At 40.1% G+C, this 25,760-nt stretch overlaps 1 protein-coding gene across 1 annotated transcript; it reads left to right on the top strand.

Moving 5' to 3' along the window:
• Nucleotides 1-1,197: 1,197 nt before the first annotated feature.
• On the top strand, nucleotides 1,198-25,487 carry aldh1a3 (aldehyde dehydrogenase 1 family, member A3). The gene is made up of 13 exons (XM_010744303.3): nucleotides 1,198-1,374; nucleotides 1,469-1,573; nucleotides 2,028-2,168; nucleotides 4,525-4,654; nucleotides 9,982-10,043; nucleotides 14,568-14,696; nucleotides 15,671-15,784; nucleotides 16,203-16,305; nucleotides 16,396-16,580; nucleotides 18,622-18,786; nucleotides 20,942-21,099; nucleotides 22,943-23,017; nucleotides 23,117-25,487. Exons 1-13 carry the CDS (start codon nucleotides 1,273-1,275, stop codon nucleotides 23,184-23,186), a joined length of 1,539 nt encoding a protein of 512 aa, XP_010742605.1. The 5' UTR covers nucleotides 1,198-1,272; the 3' UTR covers nucleotides 23,187-25,487.
• The last annotated feature ends 273 nt before the right edge of the window (nucleotides 25,488-25,760 follow it).

Below are 25,760 nucleotides of genomic sequence, written 5' to 3'. Positions count from 1 at the left end.
ACTTGTTATTCTCTGTGCCCGTGTCCAAACTCTTCAAAAACACGTCAGTCAACCACACTGTTGCACATGTTCCTTTATTACCATGAACACACACACACACACACACACACACACACACTAGTTTGTTTTGACTTAATCCAGTACTCAAATGTTTCCTGCCCCCCCCCCTCTAAAGAATATTTATGGTGGCAGTGTTGATTTCTCACTTGTGGTTAATCCCTCAAACGGTCTGAAGCAATCAACTCATCACCCTCCAGAGCAGGTTCCTGCTTATTTGCATGGGTCCGGGCCCATGCTTTGCATTTCATTTCATTTGACCCGACTTATTCTGCCAAGGCCTTTCTTTCCTGCCAACCCCCACCCCTTCAGACACACACACACACACACAGACACACACACACACACACACACACACATGCACACACACACACACACACACACATGCACACCTTATCCTCCCTCTCTCTCTCTGAGTCTCTTCCTCCCTTTCGAGTCCCCCCTCCCTCTCTCTCTCTCTCCCCTCTCTCTCTCTCTCTCATTATGAAGTGTTAGAAAGTTGCTGAAGTGAGAAATGAGCCCTTGCGAAAGCTCGTTGTCCTAATTAAACTTTGACATAAAGAGTGACAAGAAGCGATGAAGGGGAAACAATAGCAGACTGTGAGTATGAGTGCAAGTCTGGAGCAAGCAAGCAGCTTTGTCCGCCGGGAACAAAAGCATTTGTTTGCATGTGTTCAACTCCATTCAACTTCACCAGGCCCAGGTGCAAAAAACCAACTTCGCGAGGAAACATCACAACTCATAACACCTTTGCACGGTTGACGAACAGCCTGCAGTCGGTCCCAATAGGCCAGACAGGAGCAGATCAAAGCTGCCGTGTTGAGATGTAAATATTGTGCAGCAGAATGAATTCAGTCTCATTACTTTCATTGATTGGACTGAGGCAGATAATTCAGTTGTGAGGTTTTAATCTTGCCTCACACACACACACACACACACACACATTGAACAGTGAGCATAAAAATGCATTTACAACACACACATTCTCACAGTAATAAATACAGTACGCGCTGCAGGATGTTTCCAAGGTGCTGCAAGAACAAGAATACCCTTAGATAAGAGCCTCTGACTATTACAGGGGCGGAGTTGGGTTCTCCTCAACTGTTGTGTGAGGAGGGTGGAACTCCACATTCTTATAAAAAGCCAGTGGATGGGCTGACAGCGTTGAGTAGACGGAGCAGACAGACTGGCTCTGGACTGTACTGCTGACCTAGAATGGCACAAAACGGAACAACAGAGAATGGAGTGGCTGAAGACACCCCATCAGCTTTGACTTTCCCTAAACCTGTCAAGGTCCAGGATATCAGACACACCATGGTAAGAGTATAGAGCAGCTTGAGTGGCAGCCGTGCACCGTCTCTGTGTTTTTCAGCTGACATAACAAACACTTTGCACTTTTTTCCTCCTACAGATTTTTATCAACAATGAGTGGCTCACATCCACCAGCGGCAGGACATTCCCAACTCTCAACCCGGCGACAGGTGTCAAGATCTGTGATGTGGAAGAAGCAGACAAAGTAAGGAGGCTCTGCTGGCTTTAATTTATAATAGAATAGAATAGAATAGAATATAATTAATAATAAATGATGTTGTAAGCCTACATAGTTTAACACTGGTGTATTTAAATATTCACTGCTTTAGCTTTACATCCACAGAAACTTAACCTCATTTCAACATCTGTTCATTTCTGTAGGAAAATCTGAAATGAAATACAGCACGCCATAATAACTCAATCAAACAGATGTTCATTTCAATAACAGCTGTATGAATATGCACAAAAATCACGTGAAGCTGCTCTTACCGAAACGTTTGTAATGTTAATATAATGTTAATATAATGTTAATATAATGTTAATATCATTGGTGCCATTTGAATCCTCCGGTGCGCACATGGTTCATGGTTCATGGTTCGTCTTTGGTTAGACGCGCTGCGTCCTGACACCGTCCCGCTGTGTTCGGCTCTGATTCGCAGGACGACGTGGACAAGGCGGTGGAGGCAGCCAAAGCAGCCCGGCAGAGAGGCTCTCCGTGGCGGAGAATGGACGCGTCCAGCCGGGGGAGGCTGCTCCACAAACTGGCCGACCTGATGGAGAGGGACCGGCTCCTGTTGGCGGTGGGCTCATTCCCAAGTGCTTTTTATTTTCTGCTGCCCCTCTTTAAAGTCAGAGCATGCTCAGCTGCTGCGTAAAGTCCTCGTACATGGACCTGCCCATCAGATTTAAAGCAGGGCTGTTTCATTCCGTGAAAACACAGTTCAACAATTACGCATGCACATCCTTTATAATAATAAAATAAATTAATCATTTTGAGTCGCAGGACAGAGGTGGACTAAACATGAATACATTTAATAGTCAACAATATAACAAGGTTAGAGCAATATGAATGGTCAGCGTCATAGATTAGTCACCGTGACACACAGCTGACTTTTATTAAGTCTGCTTATGTCACCAAAATATCCCTGAATGCCAGAATTATAATGAATCAAATATCCTGCGCTTCAGAAAGTGGAAGCTCAGCATCAGAGATTCAAATAAAACAGGTTCCCCAGGTGCACAGTGATACCTTCAACAAGCTGCAATCAACAGGTGTGTTTATATTAATATCCCATATTAATATCTCAGTCGCTTTGTGGTTTAATAATGATCTCGGGTCAGTTACACTTTTGTGGACCGGAAAACAAATTCAGTACTGATGATATTGGTACAGGATTCTCACCTGTCATGCAACACTGTGACTAAATTGAAGTTTTGATAATTGAATTCTTCTTTTTTTTTAAAGGGTCAAATGTAAATTTGACATTTGGTGTCTTGTTAAAAGAATCATTAATGAAGGAAAGAACCATATATCCCTCTGAAATGGACTGTGCTGCACTGAAGTGTATAAAAAGTTCCTTTCCACTCTTTCCACTTTCTGGTGTTGCTGGGTGTTCAGATATTATTCATAACAATATATCTTAATTATAGGACCAAATACTGTTTTATAAGCAAGAAAATGATGTTTTTTTCCTGCAGCTGAACTGCCCGTGTGCTGTCATGATATTGACTTATTCATATCAAGGTTTGGCCTATATTATTGCATGACATCATGACACTGTGACCCCACCCGAGCCTCTCTTTTTCTCTTTGTAATGATTGCTGGATGTTACTTTCCCTCTCTTTCAGATATTGTTTGGAATGAAATCCCTGTTGCTGTGCCTTTCCACTCTGTTTAGCTGCCAGCTTGCATTAAGACTTAGATCTGTAAATGAACCCTTACAGATGTGAGTGAAGTAATAATACCAGATTGCATGTGACTGCTAATTGCAAACATGCTTTGGAGTGGTAGTGTGGAGGGTATGGCTAATTACACTAAACTCCTCGCTATGTTTGGGGAAATAAAGACCAGACTCAGGCCATTTAAATGTACAGTAAAGTGGTACAGTGGTTTCGTTTATCTGCTCGAGCTGCAGAGCCTCGCTCCTTCTCATTTTTCCTCTTACAATGAAATAAAAGTCAGTCCAGTAAACACGGTATAGAGTTGTAAAGGAGACATGTACACAATAGGGTTTAAATCTTGTCTGATACGTTCAAATATAATCATTATTATGTCTTAACATACTCAGTTTTACATGCTTGGCTGATTGCCATGTATTTATCAAGACAGTGTATGTTGCACTGTGGCCGACATCCCACTGCACCACCCTTGGATCCACACAGAAACTACCTCACCAGCTATTTCAGCCTCATGCTCACTGCCTTTGTTAGGCCCTAGTTGAATTCACCTTTATTATAGTAATTATTATTATTATTATATCTGGAACCAAAAAGTATAACATCATATTAAATTCCTGGTATATTATACAACAGAGAAATTAAACAGTTAGTAGATGGCCAACAGTAAATTTATTGGCATACTTTGCTGCGCATGAAGAGGCTTGGAAGGTAACGGGGATTGTAGATATTTATTCAAGGATTATTCTGGTTTAATGCGATTTTGCTTTTATTTTTGTACTCTGGTCCAACATTTCGATCGGTTATGATCACACTGCATTTGCCAAAGTAACTGCTGAGATCTGCAACACATCACTGCAATAAAGTCTAGTCAAGGTGATCAGGCTGGAAACATGGCACTTTATGTGGAGGTCAGACTGAAACTGAGTGAAACAAATGCATCTGTTTAACCCAATTCTGTTTATTTTTCTCTGATTTGTGGTAAATTTCTTTGTAAAATATTGAATATTTCGACCCCAAAATTGTCTAGTCTAAATACCCATAGGAAGAGACAAAATCACCTTGCATAGTAAATCTCTGCTTTATTATTTCTGATAGGAATGGTGCCAAAACTACAGAAATAAGACCCACGTTGTAATGAACTAGAAGTAGTCAAAACTACATAATTTGGCTGTTTCCCATGGTGTTTTTCATTTAAACATTTCTTCAGAGTGGTTATTAATTTGCCCAGATTGACGCTAGTTGTCCTGATTCTTTTAGACCTTGGAGACGATGGACACAGGGAAACCCTTCCTGCAGTCCTTCTTCATCGACCTGGATGGCAGCATCAAAACCCTTCGTTACTACGCAGGCTGGACCGACAAGATCCACGGCAAGAGTCTGCCTGTAGGTGAGTGTGTGTGTCATCTTCTACTAATTGCCACAAACGGAACAGTCGGAGATGTGAAAGATCTTGTGTGTTATGAATTTAGGGGTTGGAGGACAGTACGAGACAACACAAAAAGACCTGTAGACGTCTGAGAGATGTGTCTACACGTGACCTGTGTAGGTCAGCTGAATTTTGGCAGCAGTCAGAGCTCAATTCACAATCGCTGTAGTTGCACATGTAAATGTGAAAAAAATGGACTTGAAGGCTCAGTTATGGGTAAAGCGTGAGTGAAACAGAACTATCATGTGGCCTTTTTTAAACAGCGTTATTGTTAGAAATATTTGTTTTCCATTTTAGTGCTCTAAGTCTAATTTGACAGTAAAGTGAGAACATGGATTTGTTGTCAGTTGCATTCACAAATTATTAAGTTAATGTAACAGCAAGAAATGCATTTAAATGAGTGTCAGTGTTTTGGTATTGTTATTTATTCATACATACATTGGAAGACATAAAGTCATATTAATGTTGATAATGTGTTTTTTTTTATGAGCGCAAAATAAGTCGATATGAACAAGTGTGCACGAGCTAATGCGCATGAGATGAGTTTCCAGTGAGGACACGAAACATGAGGACTTTTTTTTGAACACGTCCCCTCGGGGGCTCCGTAACCAGTGCACCACTGGGACACAAGTTAATTACTAAAGAGCAAGTGACTTGGCCTGGCTCAGGATTGTCCTCGGCCCTGGGTGGTATCTCATCCAGCCTCTTATTACTTCCCCCTCTTGTCAGATCCTACTTTGTGTCTCCCGTGTCTCTGCGGGACAGCAAGATAGACAAAACACGCTTGCCTTTTCCTCTCGATTAGATGCCAATGGAGTGGTGAGAGACGAAAGGCACGGCAGGACAAAGGGAAGAGGAAGAGGCTGAGATAGTAATCAGTGAGGTGCAACAGTCTGTGAGGATTAACAATCAGTGTTGGCTCAATGCCTTACCAAGCCGGCAGCCGCTCAGCCAATAATCCCCACTTTTATACTGGTCATCAAGATGAGACGCATAGCTGAGTTTAGCTTGTTATGAAAACTTCACAATCGTGGGCTGCATGCGCACGGTGAAGTGCTGACTGGAATTTGTATTTTACGAACATGCTTCAGTGGTCGAGCTGCTGTACAGAGTGCTGGTCACTGGATGCGGATTTCCAATCAACACTCTTATCTCATCTGAGTCACTAAGACCGAGACAGAAACAGAAAAAATGAAACTGAAAGTAAGTGAATTGCTACAAAGCATCAGGTAAACTTTTTACCAGAAGTGGAATACTTATCATATTTGTCCTGCTGAATCACCAGCACTGCAGACATAATAAGCGTTTGTTTAGCTGCTTTCATTTTCAATTTTACAGGTTTTCACATAAGCTTATCGGATTATCTGACCCTGACCGTCCCAGGACATTCCCGTCCCCCCCTCAAAGATCGGCTACGCCATCAGTTTCAGTTTAGTGTAGAATTATGTCTTTATTTTATGCAGCACTTGTTAAAGATATAAAGTGCTTCACTAGCAAACAAAGAACACATAAACATAACAAAGAAACATTAAAACACAGCAATAAAAGAATGAACGCACCAAACGAACCACAAAACAATTCAAAACCCTGAAACAGAATAAAAACTAGAATCAGATGAAGAGGCTGCAATAAAAGTTTACAGTAGTTTAGTTTATTTGACATTATTACATTCTGCACATTAACTAGAAAATGTATGAAGATACAAAATGACGTGGTGACATCAAACTACCAGTAAACCAATACAAGAAACATCTACATCTACTATAAAAATAATATCTGACTTATTGGCATGGTTACTTAATGTTTTTAGTGCAAAGGTGACTATTGTAATTCCTGGTGCCGTACATAAAGCAGCAAATACTCATGTTGGTATTAAACCTCAGCAAGCACACACTATCATGTGGACATGAAGGTGGTCTTTGGAATACTCTGTTAGTTATTCTACAACCAGACTAAAGTCATAGTTATAGATGTACTTTTAGTTTTAGATGTAGTTTTAGTTTTAGTTATAATCATAAATGTAGTTTTAGTTTTAGTTATATAGTTTTAGTTTTAGTTATATAGTTTTAGTTTTAGTTATATAGTTTTAGATATAGTTTTAGTTATAGTTTTAGTTATAGATATAGTTTTAGTTATAGATATAGTTTTAGTTTTAGTTATAGTTTTAGTTATATAGTTTTAGTTATAGATATAGTTTTAGTTATATAGTTTTAGTTTTAGTTTTAGTTATAGATATAGTTTTAGTTTCAGTTATATAGTTTTAGTTTTAGTTTTAGATATAGTTTTAGTTTTAGTTATGTAGTTTTAGTTTTAGTTTTAGATATAGTTTTGGTTTTAGTTATATAGTTTTAGTTTTAGATATAGTTTTAGTTTTAGTTATATAGTTTTAGTTTTAGTTTTAGATATAGTTTTAGTTATAGATATAGTTTTGGTTTTAGTTATAATTAGAGATGTAGTTTTAGTTATAGATATAGTAATGGATGTAGTTATAGCTATAAATGTAGTTATGGATGTAGTTTTAGTTTTAATTATAGTTTTAGTTATAGATTTAATTTTAGTTATAGACATAGTGATAGTTTTAGTTTTAGTTATAGTTTTAATTTTAATTTTAGTTATAGACGTAGTGATAGTTTTAGTTTTAGTTATAGCTTCAGTTATAGTCATCTGGCTCAAACATGCAAAGGTAAATATCCAAGCTGCTGGACTTCTTTGTTTGTTAACATGAGCTTTTGGGTTGGCTGACATGTTGAGGGGCCGGTACTCTTTCTTTATCAGATAATTGAGCTTCTTGTTTTGTTGTCCACTTTCTCTCAGGGTGTTTAATGACATGCTCTTCTCTCTCAAACTACTAACTGATAAGTAACACAAGATTTGGCACAAGTTAATCAGACCATCGAGGACAGAACTTGTTTATCTGAAGTTTTGATCCAAGCTAAAATATTTTATGTCTTCAATGTCTTTATTGGTGTATAATCACCTGAGAATAAGAGTAGTTGTGTTTTTGTTAACTTAGAATAAGTCTTTCTACAGACACTCTGGGTCCTTTTTTATGGAGCCCACCATGTTGAACAGACAAACTAAACACTTAATGGGGCCTATCATGTTTTTTGCAAATAGTTTCTCCTGAAAGGCGAGCAGTATTCAGTCGATCCAGCAAACTAAATCGTACACGTAGCACCTTTAATGCAGTACTGTAGGACCTAACACTGACCATTCTGTCACCTACTGTCACACAGTGTGGTATACCTACTTTAAACAAGAGATGTCAGTGCTTCTTCTATCAGTGCTTATTTAAACTCTGAACAGAACAGATATTTTTAGCTGCCCTCTTTTTGCTTTGAACTCGGTACAGTGGGACATTCCTGCCTTCAGATGAGCTCTGCCTCTGATTTGTACATAGAATCTGAAGAGAGCTACAGCAGGCCCGAGGCTGCCCCTCTCATTCTTGTGTTACACAATGATAGCAGTTCTCTCCCCCCCCAACACTTTTGTATGTGGACGCTGACTTCCTCCACTGAGTGATTGTAACCTTCAGTAAGCTGCAGCTGAACATGGAACTCACCCAGTGACTCAAAGATAAAGGCAGCAGGAGATGAGTCCCGTTGTGGGGGAGTCTCCCAGCCTGATCAGGCAGTCACACGGGAAACAAGAGAAGGTCAGGGTGTAGACTGAGAAGCCAAGTCTGTCTGCTGAGCCAGTTTTACAGTAAAAGTGTTGATCTCACAGGTAGTACTGATAGGACATTCTAAAAGGATGAATATAAAAGATTTTAAGGGATTTTTCCATTTACAGAATATGACAGAAATTGATTATAATATGCAAAACATTTGTGTTTTCATTAGTGACACCACATGCTCTTTTCCACAGTCCCCCATGAGTCCCCCATGTTGAACCGCCATGTAGCCCAGAATGGACAAACCAAACACTAGCTCTAGAAAGGGGCCTTCTGTGTTGTTTTGCAAGTTTTGTGGTGAATGTAGTTTCACCTACAAGTTTGGAAAGGAAGGGTGAGGCAATCTGCAATGTCACTGCTAGATGCCATTTAATCTTACACAAAGTTTTTTAAGTCAGTGTTGAAAAAGAATTGAGTTTTATGATTTCCCAACGCTGTCGTTAAGGTTTGGAAACTTTTCGGTTTGACTTAAAAACAAAACAAAACATTGCATAGTAATTGGTATTTTTGTGATTTGGCATCCTCAATTCCAGAGTGAAATACCTCTGTGGTAAATTTGAACAGCTGCACATGTGTATTTGTTATGACTATATTACAACTAAAAGTCAGTCCCAGATTTCAGTCACTGTCTTTTTCTCTTCTTAACTCTCTCGGTCGTTCTGTTTGGTCTCTGATTCTGAATGGTTACGTTTACATTGTCCGGCGCTGGAGCCTATTCCAGCGTCACACCCCAGGCCTGAAAACCTCTTCTTCCTAAACGAACCCTGTGGTACAAACACCAACATCTCCCTGGAGCTGTGAGAAAATAACTATGGTTAACTATGGTTCTCTGCGGATACTTCAGTGTCCATCAGGAAACTCTGTATATCACAGAGAGTTGAGACGGAGCATCAGAGGGAAAACCAGAAAACATTTCTCCATAAAATATGATCTAGTTTCACCAAAATCAGTCAAATAGTTGGTGGTGCCAAGAGTTGTTTGGTGGTTGATTTGATGGTTGATGGTTTGTGATAGTTCTGGTCATGGTTTAAATGACACCTGACACTTGACTGCTTTGGTCCCATAACAATTCCTATGGGTGCCAAGAAGGTCTCAGGCCACTCGAACGTAAATATACAATTTGTCATTTTAGGGGCATGAGTGGACACATGACCATGAGTGGTTTATCTTCTCACCTTGCTGCTACTCCAGGACACTGTGACATCACTGATGGGTGTGGTTCCAGGTGCAAGTGAGCGTCATTTCTGACTACACCCATCAGTGATCCCGGCTGTGTTCAAAGGTGGAAACAGAAACTTTGAGCCAGAGAGGACAGTGAAACACTGCTGGTGTTAAGTTACCGTTTAAACCACATGAAAGGTATTTACACACCGGTCTAAATTTACATGTGAGAAATTAGCTGGAAATCAAATGTCAGATGTTTGTACTTCACTGTTTCAACTCGAAACTAACCAAACAACTCCCACTCACATCCACTTAACCTCAACTTATTTTTCTAATGGTACCCCAAAGTAAAAATAATCTGTGAATGAAAATTAAAACAATAAATATCGACAGCGCCTGAATAAAATACAGTGTGGATCAAGCTGATTGTTCTGTTTCTGTTTTTTTACAGATGAAAGCTTCGTGTGTTTAACCAAACACGAGCCTGTTGGCGTATGTGGAGCCATCATTCCAGTAAGTCCAGAGGGGATCTGGTTTGAATTTATGAGCAATAATGTTGCTAGGAATAGGAATTCTTATTACTGTTCGTATTACTTTGGCCTGGTGTGAAATTAAACACACACATACACACTGGGGTGCTTAAATAAAATAAAACAACACCTAACGTTGTTGTTAATGTACTGTTACAGTGTGTGTGTGTGTGTGTGTGTGTGTTGAGGAGATCCAGTAAAAGGTACTTCAGGGTGTGTGATCATTCTGCTGTAATACAATCTGTTCTTAATAAGCTTTTTTAAAAATCTGAACATTACACAATATCTCATTTATAATATGAGGGTATGGGATCCAACACACTGTTGTGATGCTAATATTTTGTGGTATACTGTGGTATAGTCTGTACAATAATCATCATACATGTCATACACATCATGTATGCTCTGACATTCTGGGAGAAACATTAAGCTTGTTTGTCATCTTCTCCCAAGAGTCAGACAGTATGGATATCAGTGTCATCTCTGTGGATCGGTACAGAGATAGATCCAAGACCCCAGCTGTGTGGCACAGTTTTAGTCACATGATTCCCATGGTCCAAGAAAAAAGCTTTTGCCATACACGTCAATGCCAAAAGCTATAAAAGTGTGAGGACATATTCCTGATTATGACATATGTTGTTGTGAAATGACCAAAATTAAAAAAAATTTTGCCATACGTACTGGCTGTGCAGCTCTCTTGGTTGTGCAGGCTTAGCTTAGCATAACTTAATTATGATCTGTCAAATATGAAACAAACAAAAACTTCACAAGGGTCTTATTTGCACATTTATTTTATCTGTTTAACACATGTGGAAACATTGTGGTTTGAACAGCTGGGTTTAGTGATTATACACAGATTTGAGATCTGTCCTAACCTGAAGATGGGAGAGTATTTTTTATGTTGGTAAACTGCCACAAAAGGAAAGAAAGTGACTTTAACTTTGGAGGAAGTTATTCACATCTCGTTTCCTATCAACAGTCAGCATTGTTTTGATTTATTATGATCATTTACTAACCCTAGAAAAGTCGTTTTCTTTGCCTAAACCTAACCAAACCGTATCCATAGAGGTGTTGTGACTGTCATACAGGACTTTAAGATGGTTCACCAATATATGCCAAAAAAAATATGTTTGTCTCTTCCTGGTTTTGATCCAGTTCTGTGCACTGCATAAGCTCATTAGTCTTTCCCTGGCCCGACCCCCTTGTCCCTGTTGGAATGACATCACACTCCTAGAAATGACTTTTCTTGCCTTGCAAAACTTTTACAAATATTAAATCATAACTGAATTGCAATTTTAGCCGACCTGTTGACAGTTTTACAGGTGTCTATGTGGAAAATTCTTTTGGGGTCGCAGGGGGTTTCGGTGATGCAGTACCACAGTAGGTCACTGGGACACATTAGCAGCTAGGCGGGCTACCTGCACCATGTCCAGCTCTATGAATTTGTTCAAATATTGGACACAAGGAGATCAAATAGAGATCTTCTCATCTGACTCGCGTGGGAACAAGTGTGTGTTTCCCAAAATGTCAACGTGTTCTTCTTCTCACAGTCGATGAGGGAGTGGCTCTATCCTTTACAGTACACTGCTAACATCTCTGGCTTTTTTTGGAACCATATTCAGGCTTAATTGGAAACACTGACGACTAAAGTTTTCAGGAAAGCTCTGATCATGAATATATAGTGCTAGTAATGCAACTGTACTCAATTTAAAAGCACAGTCTAGATGTGAGGATGAAATGAAACTCTGGTAAGTGCACCAGAAACCTTATCTTAATCTTTGCTCTCCCTAAACAAGACCTCCTCTCTGCTAATCCCTTTAGGGCTATTCTTACAGGAACACACAGCTCCTATCCTGTACTGCTTGGATTTACTTTCACACATTGGAATATATGTATTTTTTTCTTTCTTTTGATAATAACTTCATCATATTTAGGGTGGGGCAATGTTTGGTGTTTCACCGTATTGTGTTGCACTTTGTCGTAGATCCAGACAGAAACATGAGTATAATTTCAACATCATGACAGAATACAGCCATTCAGTTTTTATCTTTGAGCATAAGCCTATAACCTCTAATGTTGCTTTGGCAACAAAGGAACAAAACGGCTGTTGTTTGACATGGGAGATTATATCAAAAAAGTGAAATTTATACTGAAGGACGTTGTGTAATTACTGAAAGTACTGCTGGCGCACACACAGCATGAGTCATTGTCAGAGGAAAACAGGAAACCTTTCTCCCGGCTTGTGATCCCAAGATCCCTTAATGGCGCTGAGTGTTTCCAAAGTGTTGTAAAAGTTAACAATGCTTAAACAATAAACATGCAGCACTCACATGTATTGCTGTCTAATTTGGGTTTGAGTGCCCAATTATTTGACCATTGGTTTCCAACATGGAAATGAGCAACTGGAAAATAAATGACCTGTTTTTCTGAATTTGTTTACTTTGAATCATCTCCAGGTTTGATGATTTAGAGCTGCTTTTATTTTCTTGTATATTTTCTCCAGAACGATATCCAAGTGATAAAGTGGATTTTGCTCTGAGTTAACTGGGAAAGCTAAAGAACTGATGGTGTGTGTGTTGCTTGGATTATTAGCCCCAGTGTGTGCCTCTGACGTAATCAATATTATTTCCATTGGAGACCTTTGCAGTGATAATTCCAGCTGAGTTGCAGAAATAAACTACTGTTCACATCAAAAACTTTAACAAAAATGTTATCATGTCATACATGGCATTGGTATTGGCACTAGACACACAGAGATCTAGACACTTCTATCATCTCTAAACAAAATATGATGTGGATCTTTTACAATTACACAACAGAAAGGCTGGATTATCAAGTGAACAAAGCTGGCAACTACCCTGGGGGCCATTGCCTTCAGGGGCCCTCTACAATTCATTGTAAAGCAATTGGTTTTTCCATTGCTAACCTCCAGGTCATGGTGACAGTAGGCAAGGTGATAGCCTAGACGTCCTTCCAAAGATGTCCCAAAGCCAGATTGGACATTAAGTCCCTTTATTGTGTTCTGGGTTTGCCTCTGTGGCTGCTCTCACATTGACATGCCCAGAAAACCTGTAAAGTAAGCCATCCAGGAGGAATCCTTATCAGATGCTTGAATCATCTCAAGTGGTTTCTCTTAATGTCCAAACTCCCTGAGGCCACCCTGTGAAGAAAATTGTTCCTGCTTGTAGCCACAATCTCATTTTTACCTGCAACCAGCAGCTCTGTAGCTCGTTCTGTCGATCAGTTGGTCGTTCAGCAAAACTTCCCAAACCTCTGATAGTCAAAGTTTTGCCTGTAATTTATCAGGTCATTGTTCCACAAAGCTGTGCTCAGTCAACAGCAACTGTGACTTTCAATCTGTGAGCTTGAAATTTCCAATGGAGGTCAAGTGTTTCTGAGGTTGTGCGTGTGTGTGAATGTGTGAACTCGTGTATGAATACACATTGGTAGTCACAGCTATTGCGAATTTGTGCTTGTTTGACTACCGAAAGCTCATGACCTGAGGTGAGGGTTGGACCCAACTGGTAAACTGAGAGTTTTGCCTTCAGGCTGAGCTCCCTCTTCACCACCACCGTCTGGTACAATGCCTGCATCCCTGTGGGTGCTACATCAATCCTTAGACTACTTGAATGGAAGTAGTTTGAATAATGTGTTGGTCAACCACATCTAAAGTCAAAAGTGTTCCAAACAGACGCACTTGAAGGCAGGGTGACCCTGTGTTTAAATGTAGTTTAAAAAGCGTCATCATTTCAGCTATACTGTTCAGGGTGACTTTCATTAACTTTGACTTGTTTGATAAGTGCAAATAGAAGGCTTTTACATGTGTACAACATCTATGCAGTTTACTTTTGTCTGTTCTTTGTTGATTTCTATAACGAAGTTTCTTTTGGCTTATTTCTTTCAAATCAGGAGTTTGTTGTCAATCCCAACCTTTAACCCCAACTTCTTCCAAACTGGCAGCTTTGTGGCTCAGCTTTTACTTTGCACTGCTTGTATTCACCATTACTTTCTGCCACTCGTTTCTGCTGGGGCACACACACACATGTGGGCCCTGTCTTGCTTTCTCAACATTTTCTACACATATGATTCAGTCCTATTGCCTATCTCATTTGCTGGGTCCTAGGCGTAACATCAATAACCTCTCTTTCATATAGAATGGCAGGCTTAAACAGAGGTTTGTTCAAATTATTTTGAGACATTTAGCCAAATTTTGGTCATGTCTATAACCACCATCATGTCATGTCATGAAAACTTCCACAATATATGATTCCTGATGTTGCACTTGTGACCTCAGGGCTTAATTAGCAGTCATCGTTGCCTGGGTAATTGAATGAAAGAAAGAGTGACCCCATATAATGACTATTTAGTCTACTGTTTACACCATGACACCATAGATTGTGGTCTAGCTGTTATTGTAGCCATTTATTTGTGACAGCGTGCTTTGGCTGACTTGCAGTGCAGTTACATATTGAAAACATCTAACATGTGTTGTTTTGTCTGTGCATAGTGGAACTTTCCTCTCCTGATGTTCATGTGGAAGATAGCACCAGCCCTGAGCTGTGGAAACACTGTGGTCATCAAGCCAGCAGAGCAGACCCCCCTCACAGCCCTCCATGTTGGATCGCTCATCAAAGAGGTCTGATGTTAACCCTCAACATGTACACTGGGATTGATCCAAGCTGTGGGCTGAGAGGGGTTTAGACTAAACCTCTGACAGTCCTCTTCTTGGACAGATCCCGGGCCTGTATTCTTATAGAAAATCCTGTGTCTTATGTGATTAGACTGCTCTGCTTCTATTGTGTTTTGGTAGTGACTGTTCCCAGCAGGGGATACAATCTGGACCGAACACTTCAGCTGTGGTTCAGAGTGTCCCAGAGGTCCTCATTGTTCATTAGACATAATCAGTTTAATAAATGTTTAAATTTGAGTCTAGGTTTCACTGTCACAACAGCTTCAGAAGAACAGACTTCATCTTCAGAACTTTTTTTTTTACCTTTCTTTTTTTTTCTTTTTTAAATTTGTCATCCGAAAACATTTAGTCTGATGGGACTTTTTCTTTTCTTGCAAAACTTCATGCAAAGAAACAAAATACAGCTCTAAAGAGATGAGATGAAGTCGCATCCAAAAGAAATAACTATAAACCTCTTTTGGCCTTCTGACAGACATTTTATTTAGTTTATTAACCGTTATACAGTATATCATATTAAAGTTATTTTATTATACTTAAATTTCTTATTGTAACATTTAAATATCGTGAGTCTGCCAGATTCAGGACTTCTCCCATTATCAATAAAATCCCAAAGTTCCATAAAAATACACAGAGAATATGACCTCACTGTCCCTAATAGTTGATAGTAAAATTATTAGAGATATCAGTCTGTTATGATAGACATAAGAACTGTGAAAGACAGCATCATATTATTTAAGATGAGAAAATAAGAATCAGATCTGTCCTGAACTGGGCAAACTGGGAAATGGATGACCAGCGATGCAAATACTGGCTCACAGGCTGTTTTAGGGTCAACTGTCTTTGAAGCTCATATGTGTGGTCTTTGGCTCTGCTCTGTGCATAATAAAAGCATTAATGTGTCCTCCGTGTTGCTATTTCAGGCGGGGTTCCCTCCTGGAGTTGTGAACATCGTCCCTGGGTTTGGTCCCACAGCAGGAGCGGCCATCGCCAGCCACATGGATATTGACAAAGTGGCCTTCACTGGCTCTACAGAGGTACGTGCGTGTACACTACCACAGCAGCAAAGCAGTCACATGACAAATAAATGAAAGATAATAACTCTCAAATAGGTTTTGATATAGAATCTGCCTGCTTCACACTCCCTTTCTAAGCATGTAGGAAAGCCAATAGTGAAAAACGCCACAGACCTGATTTAGAGTGTTTGCTATGTCTGTTCAAGGCTGTTGTAGAAATAATACAGTTCAATACAGTCCAGTACTATATGGTGGACTCTGTGGAAGAGAAGCTGCTCCCCCTCTAGATACAAAAAGTTCATTCTAAGGTTACAGTAATGCAAAAAAAAAAAAAAAAGATCATAAATATTATATTCCATGTGATATGTTGTAAATAGAGACCCCTAAATCTGTCACACTGGACCTTAAGGTATTGTTGCATGTGTTGTCCTGTGCACAGGTGGGTCAGCTGATCAAAGAAGCTGCAGCCAAAAGTAATCTCAAGCGAGTGACTCTGGAGCTGGGAGGGAAGAACCCCTGCATCGTGTTTGCTGACTGTGACTGTGAGTAAATACACTGTGTGTGTGTCTCTCATTTAACAACGCAATGTTGTCGTTTTGATTGTTGATTGTCTGATTGTTGTGTGTCTACAGTGCAGCTGGCTGTGGAGGAAACCCAGAAAGGAGCTTTTTATAACCAGGGTCAGTGCTGCACGGCTGCGTCACGTGTCTTTGTGGAGGAAAGTATTCATGACGAGTTTGTGCGCCGCAGCATAGAAAACGCCAAAAATATTGTCATAGGAGACCCGCTAGACCCCCGGACGTCACATGGACCACAGGTAGGACCACACACTCGACATCACATCATAACAGACAATCTGCATTGTTGACTGACTGTGACTGTATGTTTTGGGACTGTGTAAGTAATATATTACATATTAGTCCTTACTTTCAAGTTACTTTTAATACATAACAAATATAAATATATTAATATGTAATGCATTACTAATTACACTACTCAGAACTACAACTAGGCATTATAAAATGGGAGTAGTAGAGGAGCAATCGAAGCACAGGAGATCGAGTTTGTTGCATTTCAATACAAATCCAGTGGTGTGCAAAGCAGTGTTGTAGTCAAGACCAATTAAACCAAGACCAAGACAGAAACATGACCAAGACTTTGAGGAGTCAAGACCAAGACCAGACGGCATGTAGTCTACTCAGATGAAGGAAGGAAAACTGTGGGTGAGCTGCGGTTATGGTGGTGCAGTGGTTAGCACTGTCGCCTCACAGCCCCACAGTCCAGTGACTCTAAATAGCCGGAGGTGTGAATGTGAGTGTGCTGGCGACTTGTCCAGGGTGTCCCCCAGCCACAACAATAGTGTGATAATATAGCACGATGAAACAGCCTGATGTTGGCACAGTGTGGCTGAATTATTTAAAAAAAAACAACAACAAAAAAACAATAAAAATGACATTTCGTGTTTGACTCAGCATTAAACAAACTTTATCCACAGAAACAAAGCAAAACTCATCAAAACCATGATGTTTCCATTGTTCTTATAATCACAGAGTCTGGTTTGGTTGAAATAAACCCTTAATTCAGTTAAATGTGAAAATATTCTGGACCTACACAGTTTTTCCACGCTGCCTCTTTCTACTGTTCCTGGCCTCTTTGTGCTACTTAGCTCTACTCTCACTTCTTCTTCAGAGGCTGTTCTCCCATGTATTTGTCCAAATGCCCAACTCTAGTGTTAACGTGTTATGTGACACATCATTCGTAATGCATTACCCCAAACACAGCTTGTGGGAAACAAGCACTAGGTGTCTTTTTATGTGGTGTAGCAATGGTCTGGTGTGTTTTTTACCCTGGGTGGGACACTTAATATGCAGATGTATTTTGGCAGTTTGTGGCCAAACACGACACTGACATCACCTTTTCATATCATCACCTTAGCAACAGGATCAACAGTTGCTTATTTACCATCTTTCAGCAGCATATTTTATCTATCCAGTAGATATGAAGCAACATTATCACTGATTTAGAGTTGTTGTTTCTGGTTTCATTCCTTTTCAGCTGTTTGTGCTTTCTACAAACTCCTCAGTTATCTGACTCTTTAGTTACTAAAAGCTCCATAATGTTCACTAGCCCAGTTTGTAAATATATAAAATACGTAGAAATGAAGAAGTCCTGAATGGAGGACAGGTTGCAGTCCTGATTGTCTGTTATAGGAGTGTTATGTTACTTGATGTGTAGTTGTAGGTGCAGAGGGAGAGGAGCAGTGGGGAGAACGCACAACCCTGGGAACGATGAGTGTCCTTTAATGTGGTGCAGCACTGGTTCAGTATGTTTTTATCCCTGGTAGGAAACTAAATATGCAAATATATATTTTGCCAGTTTGTGGCTGTGGTTTAGTTTGTTGAAGTGCCAAAGAACAATGAGTAGTTTAACTCGCACTCTGGTGTGTTTGGACTCCGGCATCTCCAGCAAATCCCACAGAGCAGCTGCTTGTCCAGCTAAAATCTCTGGAGCGTATAACTGTCGAATGAAAACTTCAAAAACTGAACCGATAAACAAACCAGGAAAAGTGCAGAGAACACCAACGGCTGCAGCCATCATCACCTACGTTAATTTGTGCAATTACTTATTTGGATCCTTATTAGTCACTAAAAACGTAGCAACTTCTCTTTCTGTATTATTGTGTACGCTTCAGGTCACATGAAAACTTTTTGAGAAGTACACTTTGAGATAGATGCCAAAGTTCAAAAAGAGACCTTTCAAAAACTAAAATTTGCTGATTATTACGTTGTACATATTTATCTTGCCTGTATAAACCGTCTCCTTTTCTTGTCTACTTATCTTTCTGATTGTGGCTCCAGATTGACCGACAGCAGTTTGACAAGATCATGGATCTGATAGAGAGTGGGAAGAAGGAGGGAGCCAAGCTTGAGTACGGAGGAGCAGCTGTGGGAGAGAAGGGCCTCTTCATTCAACCCACCATCTTCTCCGGGGTCAAGGACCACATGCGCATCGCCAAGGAAGAGGTTACAACTTCTTTCACTTCATTAAAAAGTGAACCTGATGCAGACAGGTGGAGGGAGTGTAGTGCCAGTGGGTGAAGGTAAAGCCTGACACCCTGTGGAACGGAGCTCTAATTACAGCTCAGACAGACAGGAGCAGAGCAGCATGAGCAGCCTCAGACAAAGAAGGACATGGGTCACACAGTTCTAGTTATATGGAACTATATAGTTTTGTCAAATTGTAAAACATTGCATCAATGAGAAACCTATATCCAGTGTCATCTAACACTTGGTTTCTCTTCTTCTCGTCTTTCTGATCGCTATAATTCTTACATATAACATGTATAAACAGGACAATTGCAGCCATATGCAGGAGAAAGAAAAAGTATGAGCCATGACCCTTTTATTTTAGGAGACTTAAACGAGTGAGCAGTTCTGTACACTGCAGAAAGATGATTTTATTATTTTTTTAATTTCACTCCATTTCCAGCCTTTAATTTCACAAAATTCTCCCCAGCTAAAAGTTCCTAAAAGTCAGTCCCAGATTTACTCTTGTCCAGCGGCTTCTTGCTCGGTCACTCCCTGCTTTTCTCTTCTTAGCTTCCTCCGTGTCCCCTTGGGTTTCTTTTCTTTTTTCTTTTTTTTTAAGATTATTTTTTTGGCCTTTTATGCCTTTAATGATAGTACAGCTGAAGATAGACAGGAAGCAGAGAGAGGGGGAGTGACACGCAGTAAATGGCCGTCCGATGCGGGATTCGAGCTGGGGCCAGCTGCAGTGAGGACTATAGCCTCCACACACGGGGCGGCCGCTTAACCCACTACGCTACCGACCGCCCCCTCCCCTTGGGCTCTCCTCTCAATTAGCATTTGCCCCCAACCAGGGCTCTCTTCCCAGTGGTCGAAAACACCTGTGGTACAAACACTAACAGTCCCCCGGTGATCTGAGCTCACAGTGTGCGGTAGCTAAACGCAGCTACAATTGGCAGCAGTTTACTTCACTGTCCTTCAGGAAACTGTAAATCACAGAGAGTTGAGGCAGAGCAGCTGAAGGACATCAGGGAGGGAAAAACAGAAAACATTTTCTCCAGAAAACATGATGCAGTTTAACCAAAATCAGTCAAACAGTTGGTGGTGTGTGACCTAAAAGGTACATACATACATACATACATACATACATACATACATACATACATACATACATACATACAGTACTCGAGTCGAGGGGGGATGGGGGTGGCGGCATCCCCCCTAGGGAAAAAAAGGTCAAAATCATCCCACATTCCCAAATAAAGATATTTTAAATGTTTTTACAAATATGTTTAAAAAAGATGTGAATGACATGATGTTAAGTTAAGGTTATTGTTTCTTTCCGATAAATAGTATTGTCGTGTGCAGGCCATGCAACTGAGAATGCAAGCTATGAACCAGATTTGCCATGTCTAGCAAGTCACCCTAAAATTGACTAGAATGCAGGAAATTGCATCAAAGAAATACAAAACTTTCTGGGGGAGGACCCCCAGACCCCGCTGCTGGAAAACATGTCACATAAATGAAAAATGTCACCATCCCCCCGGTTTCATTTTACAACTCGACTACTGCATACATATATACATACATACATACATACATACATACATACAACGGGGGTGCAGTGTAGGACTGACAGAGAAGCCATGCACTTCATTAGAAGTCAGTGTCGCCTCATCATGATTTAAAATCTGTTATTTTTTTGTAGGAACGTTACAAACATCGCTTGATTTGCAACTTAGTGTGACTGCTGCAGAGGTTCACTGTAGCAGCTCAACAGTTAACCACATGAAGCATTGTGATTCATGATGTACTCAGATAGAATCTCTAGCTCTTCTCCAATAATAACAACATACTCATTTAAGTTTTTCTACAAAGGTAAAAGTGTCGGATTTCACATCTGGTTCTTGAAATCACTTTCTTGTTGTTAACATAACATGCATTAGTATCATGAACTGTATTAATGTCCGTTGTAGTATCATTAGAACCATTCTCTTCTAAGTCAAATAATAAATAATGAAAATACATTAGTTAAAAAGCTCATCTGGCATGCAGTACAGACGTTCCATTAAAAACTAGTCCAGCAAGCAAAAGAATCTGATTGAACAGTGTGACTGACTTCTCTGTACATGTGATATGTTTCCTCTCTCAGATCTTTGGTCCGGTCTTGTGTATATTCAGCTTTAAGAGCCAGCAGAAGGCCATCGAGCGAGCAAACAGCTCACAGTATGGCCTGGTGTCAGCAGTCTTTACAACGAATATGGACAGAGCCCTGTCTGTGTCTGCAGCACTGGAGACTGGCACTGTCTGGTAAGTCCCTGTCTACTTCCAGTGGAGTTCAACATTATTTGATGAAATTCAGGTACAAATTGAGGAAGTAATATCATCTTAAAATGTAAATACCATCGCTTGTTGCCCTATAAAAACTAACAGCTATCTAAATAAACACCACCTCATCCATCCATCCATTTTCTGTAACCGCTTATCCTCATCAGGGTGACGGGAGGCTGGAGCCTTTCCCAGCTGAGACAAACGACCATTCATACTCACCTACAGACAATTTAGAGTCACCAATTAACCTGTTAAGTGCATGTCTTTCGTGCCTTCTTGCAGTGCTAACCACTGCCCCACCACAGTGCAATCTGATCATACCAAACTAGAAATACAAACACATGCATGACATGGATTACTTGAAACCAGATGATTGTCTTCCTTCTCTAGAACTCTAAGACGGATCCATTTTCCACGTGTTCCATATTCTCTTATATCCCAACTTTACTCTTAGTGACCTGTTAATAATAACTAAGATTTATGTATGTTTGTTTGAAAGGAATTCCACAGTTCAGTGTTCTCACTGTTTAACACAGTTTAAAGTTGCTGTGACTCACTTGCCTCTATGAGCCTGATATACTGCAGCTACCACAGTGGCCACTAACCCGCTCTTCAACAGTTCACCACATGAACCACTGTAATTCATTTTGTACTCTGATAGAAAAAATCTCAGCTTCAGCATACTAGTGCTAACTGAGTTAACCGCACTAACCAGAGTGGAGACTGTACTACTGCGAGCAGACGTACTGTGGACTGTTATTTTTACATGTCTACATAACGAACAAGATATCACCTAGTGACCAGTAAGGAGTGTTGTTGTATGTGGGTCATAGAAGAAGAAGATATACTTTATTAATCCCACCAACGGTGAAATTCTTTTTACACTCTATTTTATTTACATGCATTTTAACCCAGAAACACACACACATGCAGTACAATGCATAGACATGCAAATGTGGAGAGAGATGGTGGAGTGATGGGCAGTTCTGTACACTGCAGAAAGATGATTTTATTATTATTTTTTTTAATTTCACTCCGTTTCCAGACTTTTTTTTCCACAAAATTCTCCCCAGCTAAAAGTTCCTAAAAGTCAGTCATATATTTAATCTTGTCCAGCGGCAAGATAATTTTTTTGGCCTTTTATGCTTTTAATGATAGGACAGCTGAAGATAAACAGGAAGCAGGGGGCAGAAAGAGGGGGAGTGACACACAGTAAATGGCCGTCCGATGCGGGATTCGAGCCGGGGCCAGCTGCAGCGAGGACTATAGCCTCTACACACGGGGCGGCCGCTTAATCCACTACACTACCGACCGCCCTCTTCCCTTGGGTTTCTTAGTCCCTGCCATGTCCACAGAGGCTACTGAGCCCAGTTATACAGCCACTTGCCCAGCTCCGGTTCTGGCATGACATGGGCTCCCCTCTCAATTAGCATTTGCCCCCAACTAGGGCTCTCTTCCCAGTGGTCTAAAACACCTGTGGTACAAAGTGCCTTGCTCAAGGGCACATCGGCAGTGCCCAGGAGGTGAGCTGGCACCACCTTGCATATTTTGGTCCACCCTCCGGTTCCCAAGCCAAGTCCCAATGGACTGAGCTCCTGCCGCCCCAGGGTTTTGATGAATTTATTTATATGTTTCAAAACATCTCGCCAAAGGACTGAGGTTGAACATTAGCCAGCAGGCCAGCATTGACACATTTACGGAAATGCTGAGTAATGTATGTTGTCCTGATGAATATATCAATAAATGTATATGCATATGTATACCTAACAAGTGAAAGAGCTGACAACAAATCAAATCAAACAATCACTGTCTTTCCTTTCAGGATAAACTGCTATAACGCCCTTCACGCCCAGACTCCCTTTGGAGGATATAAGATGTCAGGCAACGGACGAGAGCTGTAAGAACCGCGGCTGTTTCTTCATAATTCATATTCATAAATGATTCCTGTTCACGGTGTTCTCTAACCTGCCTTATGTGTATATCTCTGTCCTCTCAGTGGAGAGTACGCCCTGGCTGAGTACTCGGAGGTGAAGGCAGTGACCATCAAACTGAGTGAAACCCTGTGAGGAGAAGCAGGGAAAGTCCAACGCTCTGCACTTCCTATTCCACATCAGGCCACGTCACAATTCTCTACAGCCCCCACACTCCCTTCTCTGTCTTCAGTCATGCTCATGGTGTTGGGATTAGGATCAGGCCAACTGTACAATACAGTATATCAGAGCCCCAAAAGAGTCACTGTTTGTTCACTTCTTCTATGATACACTGTAGGTGAGGATGGGCTTTCACTCAGCAGCTTCAGTCATGTCAGTCAGTCGTCATAATGTTTTGTTACAGCTTCATGTTTTAATTATAATTTATTCAGAATTTCTCCTGGAAATAAGTAAGAGGTTTGGTACAGACAGTAATTATGGGAAAAATATCCAATTGATCTCCAACTTATCATTAATCACAAGTAAATGCTGGCTTAACCCATAGAGCAACAGGTCAGCTGAACACGCACAAATATGAAATTTGTCTACATGTTATTATATGAAGAACATGGGTTTAAATAAGGCAGGTCTTTCCCATTTGACCTCCTCCAGTGTGCCCCCTATTTCTGAAGAATTATGCATGGTCAGTGGTGAGAGACAAATCATTTATTTATAGTGTGATGTTTGTCAAAATCATTTTGCACGTCAAGAAGGTTACAGTCTGTCTTAAAGATAGTAAAGTACCTGTGCTCAGTGACTTACATCTCTCATCTTCATCATATACGTCACAAACATCAACAACACTATCACCTCAGCATATTTCACTCTGTTCTTCCAGAATGAGGAGAAAAGGATTCAGTCAGTCTAGCAAAGTCACAATATCACATGCATGACATATTTTCACAGTCTTAAACTTAAACAGCTCATGACAGACTTTAAAACTGACAAACATCAACGTGTAATTCAAGTTCAAACTGGATCAAAGAATGATTTGTCTCTTGCCATTGACCACTGTACATATTCTTTCTGAAATAAAGTTTCATGGTGCTCCGCTGTTAGCACAAAACTAAATGTGAAAATATGAAAGTACTGTTAAAAGCTCTAAACGATTCCCCATAAGTAGATCTTGTGCTTTTTGAATCAACTTACTCTTTCCAGGGTCAATAATGAACCTTACTAACTGATATAATCCTTTAATGAGCTGCAGGCTCATGGCTCACCTTTGAGAACTGAATGTTTCTTTCAGTTGGAAAGTTTTAGTGTCCCAGTCTTCCACTTCAAGACCCTGAGCAGAACTCGGGGTATAACATTTGTACTACACAGGAAAAGTGGTGGAATGAGATGAGAGGATGTTTTCTGTCATGTCATGTCTGGAAACACAAATGCATGTTGCAGGATTTTTGCCGATGACTGACACATTGATATTTTCCAACTCCAACTTTGGTTAATTGCCAACGCCAAGTACCGATACGCACACATATTCTATCCACCTAGTTGCAAAGAACATCAGCTCCCTTGTAGTGTAATTAGCAGTTGACACACATTTATTATACCAGATTACGCGCTCACTCACACATAAAATACATTTTTAGAGTGTACACATTCACTGGGAAAAAATAAGAAAACTACTGCTTTTTTTCACTGGCACTTTTTGTTCTTTGTTCTTCACAAATTTGTTATCATGATCAGTATGACGGCTCTGGGTGGTTAAATCTATAATCTGGAAGGAGTGGAATTTAATTGGCTCCTCTTTAAAGACATGAGTACAAACATACTCATGTAGCATGAACATAATAGAAGCATCATCTCATCAGCCTGTCATGTTCATCTCAACAAAAACACTCCAGTACTTGTAAAGTTCTTCCTCACTAGTCCAGTCCTTTAAGCAGTTTGATTACATTAGATACAAAATGTGATTCATCAGTGATTCAACAGATGAATCCCAGTCATATCTGTTCATCACATCTCACTTCATTGGACAATGTGGGCAGTGAAGCTCGGAGAAAAAAATACTGTTTATTTTTGTAATTGTTGAAAAGCTGATATGTATTCAGATGCTTTTTGTTTCTAATTCCACGCGCTGATTCTAACCTGGTGTGATCTAAAATGAATGTTCTCTCTGCTGAGAGGAAGGTGCCTTCCCTTTCCATTGTTGGAAGAACTCTGGTTCTCGTCCCAGATGAGGTAACATTTACCTTGCCAGTAACCTTTTAGTACTGTAACAGCAACAATGTTATCATTGCATGGATAGGGTCAACTTTAACTTTTTTGTTACCAACATATATGTTTGAGTGTTTGTTTATTATTATCACACATGGGAAACAAGTCTGTCTCTGCATTTTTATCACATTAGTTTTATATTTAAATAGAAATACTGAATAAAGAAATTCAAATACATTTTGTGTGTCGTTCTTTGCGCCTGAACTATAGTGATGTATACTCTATACAACAAAGCCTGATGAAGTTGTTAGCACACTCTGAGACAGCCAAAGGGTTGTGTAGACATCTTAATGATGACAGAACATTTAATTTAGTGTGATGACAATAGACCAATGGCACATAGCACATTTTTTATAGTTTGCAATGAGTCATATATCTAACTCAGTGCAACAATTGCATAATATTTTGGCCACAAAACAGAACAGAACAGCTGACATATCTACAATGAAT

This window comes from Larimichthys crocea, chromosome VIII, assembly GCF_000972845.2.
Source record: "Larimichthys crocea isolate SSNF chromosome VIII, L_crocea_2.0, whole genome shotgun sequence".
In the NCBI taxonomy this organism is placed as follows: Eukaryota; Metazoa; Chordata; class Actinopteri; family Sciaenidae; genus Larimichthys; species Larimichthys crocea.
This window is presented reverse-complemented; position numbering and strand designations above follow the sequence as displayed.